The sequence below is a fragment of the Borostomias antarcticus genome, assembly GCF_949987555.1.
Source record: "Borostomias antarcticus genome assembly, chromosome: 2".
Taxonomy (NCBI): domain Eukaryota; kingdom Metazoa; phylum Chordata; class Actinopteri; order Stomiiformes; family Stomiidae; genus Borostomias; species Borostomias antarcticus.
This window is the reverse complement of record NC_140235.1, coordinates 1,257,695-1,263,662: the sequence shown is the minus strand read 5'-3', so window position 1 is coordinate 1,263,662 and position 5,968 is coordinate 1,257,695. Positions and strand designations below refer to the sequence as shown.

General features: G+C 48.7%; 2 protein-coding genes across 2 annotated transcripts in view; one reads left to right on the top strand and one right to left on the bottom strand.

Annotated features, from left to right (window-relative positions):
- LOC311328808 (uncharacterized protein) overlaps positions 1–5,968 on the top strand; it is a 75,474-nt gene that overhangs the window by 57,837 nt on the left and 11,669 nt on the right. The window lies entirely within an intron of this gene.
- The window catches only part of atrnl1a (attractin-like 1a), a gene marked incomplete at both ends in the record, with an annotated part of 61,809 nt that continues 56,340 nt past the window's right edge, over positions 500–5,968 (bottom strand). Inside the window, 2 exon segments of the mRNA XM_084461366.1 lie at positions 500–681; positions 1,374–1,619. Coding sequence (XP_084317492.1) covers positions 500–681; positions 1,374–1,619 — 428 coding nt within the window.

Genomic DNA, 5,968 nt, shown 5'->3' with positions numbered 1-5,968 from the left:
GCTGGTAAACACTCTTGTCTACTGGTAAACACATCTACTGGTAAACACTCTCGTCTGCTGGTAAACACGTCTCCTGGTAAACACTCTTGTCTCCTGGTAAACACATCTACTGGTAAACACTCGTCTCCTGGTAAACACTCTTGTCTACTGGTAAACACTCGTCTCCTAGTAAACATGTCTCCTGGTAAACACTTGTCTCCTGGTAAACACGTCTACTGGTAAACACTCTTGTCTGCTGGTAAACACTCTTGTCTCCTGGTAAACACTCTTGTCTCCTGGTAAACACTCTTGTCTGCTGGTAAACACGTCTCCTGGTAAACACTCGTCTACTGGTAAACACTCTTGTCTCCTGGTAAACACTTGTCTCCTGGTAAACACTCTTGTCTGCTGGTAAACACTCTCATGTGTCCTTGCTCCCTCTTGCCTTCGCTCATTTCTCCTCAGTGCTTCACGCCTCTAATGGGGTCCAAACACACTCTCCACTGTAACACTGCCCCCATCAGGCCACGCTGTGGTACTGCACCCCCTTGACGTCACACTCACCGTGACACTTCCCGCCGTTAGTGGGGTCTCCGTAGTAACCGGGCATGCACGTCTGGCACTGGGGTCCGCTGGTGAGGTTGCGACACTGCTCACACACGCTGCCGTTCACACACGCGCTGTGGCCGTTGCACTGGCACGCTGAGGAGAGACCACAGAGACGTCAGTCGGCCATTTTGTTTGGGGTTTTACTTCGTAACTGTGTAAAGACTGCAATGGATTGTGTCTACAACAACAGAGTGTGTGTAGTCATGTGTTTTCATGTGTGTGTGTGTGTGTGTGTGTGTGTCTGTGTGTGTGTGTGTGTGTGTGTGTGTGTCTGTGTGTGTGTGTGTGTGTGTCTGTGCGTGTCTGTGTGTGTGTGTGTGCGTGTGTGCGTGTGCGCCTGCGCGTGTGCGTCTGTGTGTGTGTGTCTGTGTCTGTGTGTGTGTGCGTGTGTGTGTGTGTGTGCGCGTGCGTCTGTGTGTGTGCGTCTGTGTGTGTGCGTCTGTGTGTGTGTGTGCGTGTTGGTGTGTCTGTGTGTGTGTGTGTGTCTGTGCGTCTGTGTGTGTGTGAGTCTGTGTGTGCGTCTGTGTGTGTGTGTTTGCGTGTATGTGTGTCTGTGTGTGTGTGCGTGTGTGTGTGTGTGTGCGCGTGCGTCTGTGTGTGTGCGTCTGTGTGTGTGTGTGCGTGTTGGTGTGTCTGTGTGTGTGTGTGTGTCTGTGCGTCTGTGTGTGTGTGAGTCTGTGTGTGCGTCTGTGTGTGTGTGCGTGTATGTGTGTCTGTGTGTGTGCGTGTATGTGTGTCTGTGTGTGTGCGCGTGTGTGTGTGTGTGTGTGTGTGTGGGCGCTCACCGGGGCAGTGAATGTAGGCCCAGTTGTAGCCTCTCTCTGCGGGACACATGGCCGGTTCCAGAACCATCTCCCTGCTCCAGGCCCGGTCCGCCTCCCGGTCCCGGGGTCTGAGGGGGGCCTTCATGGGCCCCCGGTACGAGCCCTCCACACACACACCCTTGCCTGTGTGACTGGGGTCTCCGCACCAACCACACTCCACCTGCTCCAAACACTGACCACACGTCCTGAGACCAGAACAGTTCAGAGCTGGGGGGGGGGGGGGGGGAGAGAGAGAGGGGAGAGAGAGGGAGGGAGAGAGAGAAAGAGGGAGAGAGGGAGGGAGGGGAGGGAGAGAGAGAGAGGGAGGGAGTGAGAGAGAGGGGGGGAGAGAAGGAGGAAGGGAGAGAGAGAGGGGGGGGAGAGAGAAAGAGGGAGGTAGAGAGAGGGGGAGAGAGAGAGAAAGAGAGAGGGGGGAGAGACAGAGAGAGAGAGAGAGAGGGGGGGGGAGACAGAGAGAGAGAGAGGGGGGGGGGGAGACAGAGAGAGAGAGAGAGAGAGAGAGGGGGGGGGGAGACAGAGAGAGAGAGAGAGGGGGGGGGAGAGAGGGGGGAGAGACAGAGAGAGAGAGAGAGAGAGAGGGGGGGGGGGGAGAGGGGGGAGAGACAGAGAGAGAGAGAGAGAAGGGGGGGGGAGAGACAGAGAGAGAGAGAGAGAGAGAGAGAGAGAGAGAGAGGGGGGGGAGAGGGGGGAGAGACAGAGAGAGAGAGAGAGAAGGGGGGGGGAGAGACAGAGAGAGAGAGAGAGAAGGGGGGGGGGAGAGACAGAGAGAGAGAGAGAGAGAGAGCGAGAGATGGGTCAGCGAGCGATCAGCGCATGTCAGTAAGTAAGTCAGTAATCCCGCTCTTGTCTGTAAGGGGGAGAGTTACAGCAGGTAATATTAGCCGGCTAGCTCGCTAGCTAGCTGTAATTCAGTAGATACAAGACCTTTATTGACAGTCATGGCGGCAGAACGTAGTAGTGCTGTAGCGATGAAGATGATTTTGGTGGCGAGATACAGACACATATAAGAGCTTGATAACTGACTTCACAATCCTGTCATGATTCACTCTGCTCCAGTGGATTTCACAGTTCTACTGGGCAGCACTTGCATAAACTATAATTACTGGAAGACGAAAGAGGTAAGAAAGGTATGACACAATTTCCCTGTCTTCCGAGTGTTTATTGTTACCAGAGAATAGTTTCAGAAAATGACGGCATGTTTATTTAAATTGCAAAAGTAGTTGCAATTTGATACTCCATTCATGTTGCCATTGGGAGACAGGGTTTGTTTACTTTGATTTATTTTAGCCAACAGTGATGACAACACATCATAACAGAGCCTTTTATACCAGCGTCCTTGATTTACTGATTATATCACGATTGTGGATTCTCCTTCACACTGAATATATATTGAAATAATTCTCGACATTCAACTCAATTCAGAATATTTTTAGTAATATAATATTTCTGGTATTCCAACGTGATTAGTTTCAGCATGTTTGGAGTATAAAAGGTCAAGTGTGGTTGCAGTGACATAGAACCTACAGTGTTCTGTCATTTACTCCAGACGTTTGGCAAGCGTGAGGTAACTCAAACTCAATGGTATCTTAACATTAACCTAACGTTCTAATGGTCTGTTCTTAACATTAACCTAACGTTCTAATGTTCTGTTCTTAACATTAACCTAACGTTCTAATGTTCTGTTCTTAACATTAACCTAACGTTCTAATGGTCTGTTCTTAACATTAACCTAACGTTCTAATGGTCTGTTCTCAACACTAATCTAACGTTCTAATGTTCTGTTCTTAACACTAATCTAACGTTCTAATGTTCTGTTCTTAACATTAACCTAACGTTCTAATGGTCTGTTCTTAACATTAACCTAACGTTCTAATGGTCTGTTCTTAACATTAACATAACGTTCTGATGTTCTGTTCTTAACATTAACCTAACGTTCTAATGTTCTGTTCTTAACATTAACCTAACGTTCTAATATTCTGTTCTTAACATTAACCTAACGTTCTAATGGTCTGTTCTTAACATTAACCTAACGTTCTAATGTTCTGTTCTTAACATTAACCTAACGTTCTGATGTTCTGTTCTTAACATTAACCTAACGTTCTAATGTTCTGTTCTTAACATTAACCTAACGTTCTAATGTTCTGTTCTTAACATTAACCTAACGTTCTAATGTTCTGTTCTTAACATTAACCTAACGTTCTAATGTCCTGTTCTTAACATTAACCTAACGTTCTGATGTTCTGTTCTTAACATTAACCTAACGTTCTAATGTTCTGTTCTTAACATTAACCTAACGTTCTAATATTCTGTTCTTAACATTAACCTAACGTTCTAATGGTCTGTTCTTAACATTAACCTAACGTTCTAATGTTCTGTTCTTAACATTAACCTAACGTTCTAATGTTCTGTTCTTAACGCTAACCTAACGTTCTAATGGTCTGTTCTTAACATTAACCTAACGTTCTAATGTTCTGTTCTTAACGCTAACCTGCTCATTGGGAGCAATTTGGGGTTAGGTGTCTTGCTCAAGGACACTTCGACATGTGGACAGTCGGAGCTGGGATTCGAACCGCTGACCCTTCGATCACTGAACCACCCGCTCTACCAACTGAGCTACAGCCGCCCCTACAGGAACCCAGCTTTAGACAAGCCAAGACTTAGAGGAGAAGTCCAGAAGCGTTTCTATCTTATATGCCCTCCTGGGCGGTTGAACCCCCCCGCTACGGTGCCCCCCCGCTTTCAGTTTCGTTTACAAATGAAATGAACGGGCTTTCCCATTGTGAATAATATATAAGGGCGGGGGGGGGGGGGGGGGGGGGGGTGCTGACAGGCAATTCTGATTGTCTTGCGATTTGTTGACAGGGGGAGGGGGGGGTTGTTTTTTTTCTTCTGTTTTCTTTTTCTGCTCCTCTTGCCGCCCCCTGTGAGATGCCACCCATGTCACCCAAATACGCCACTGGAGAAGTCAGCATGTACCCAGTAAGCAGCGAGGTCCTGGGAAGCCATCCGAGGAGTCTCTTACAGCTGGGGGTCGACACGCTCAGAGCTGGAGGCAAAGTTAGCCTTTTACCACAGGTTAGCTTCTTCTGCTCCACAGCCTGTTTCACACACTCTCTGTTCCTGTTACATTATTCAACTGTTAGAGCATCAATTAACTTCGGCTCATCTGTCCTCTCTAATTACAAACACAGGAGCCTCTGCCTCTCTCCTTCCTCATTTCTCTAGTGCTTCTCTCCTCTCCCTCCATCTCGCAGTCTCCCCCTCCCCCTCGTCCTCCTCCTCCTCCTCCCCCTCCTCCTCCTCCTCCTCCTCCTCTCTGCACATCTTCTCCTTTGTCTTCCATATCCCCCTTAAATACACCCCCCCTTCCTTCTCTTCCTACCATCTCATTCATTTAGTTTCTAAGACAGACGTGTTTACATGGAGAGAGCAGAGCTGGGTGGAGATAGCTCCTCTCAGATCTCTCTCCTCTCTCTCTCTCTCCCTCCCTGGGTTCTCCAGGTCTCTGGGTTCTCCAGGTCTCCGGGTTCTCCAGGTCTCTTGGTTCTCCAGGTTTCTGGGTTCTGCAGGTCTCTGGGTTCTGCAGGTCTCTGGGTTCTGCAGGTCTCTGAGTTCTACAGGTCTCTGAGTTCTACAGGTCTATGGGTTCTCCAGGTCTATAGGCTCTACAGGTCTCCGGGTTCTCCAGATCTCCAGGTGTCTGTGTTCTCCAGGTCTCTGGGTTCTTTAGAACTCTGGGTTCTCCACGTCTCTGGGTTCTACAGATCTCTGGGTTCTCCAGGTCTATGGGTTCTCCAGGTCTATAGGCTCTACAGGTCTCCGGGTTCTCCAGATCTCCAGGTGTCTGTGTTCTCCAGGTCTCTGAGTTCTACAGGTCTCTGGGTTCTACAGGTATCTGGGTTCTCCAGGTCTATGGGTTCTCCAGGTCTATAGGCTCTACAGGTCTCCGGGTTCTTCAGATCTCCGGGTTCTCCAGGTGTCTGTGTTCTCCAGGTCTCTGGGTTCTCCAGGTCTCTGGGTTCTCTAGATCTCTGGGTTCTCCACGCCTCTGGGTTCTACAGATCTCCGGGTTCTCCAGGTCTCTTGGTTCTCCAGGTCTCTTTGGTTCTCCAGGTCTCTTATATGTGTGTTTCGTTCATAGAAGCCAGCGACCAAGAGATCAAATTCCATATTTCCCCACAGTGGAAATGTTTGGGTTTGTACACGCCAACCCAGACACCAGTGTTTAACCCTACTGCTTACAAAACCAAGCAGCGCCGCCTTCAATCACTCTCAAATATCCTTCGTTTGATAACATTCACAACCACAGACTACCACAGTGCAGACAGACTGAATATATAAAACCAATAAGTGCTTTCTCTCACAGGCACTACTATAAATATGCTATCATCTATGCACTGTGGAACAATCCATGCAGGGATTATGCTTTCCTCTCAGGCTGCTCTGTGAAAGGGGTGTCTGTGCTGCTAGGGTGACGCGTTCTCTCTCCAGACGCCTGCGAGCTGAGAGAGGGGCGTGGAAATGAGTGGTTATGATTAGAGGTATGTTAGGATTAG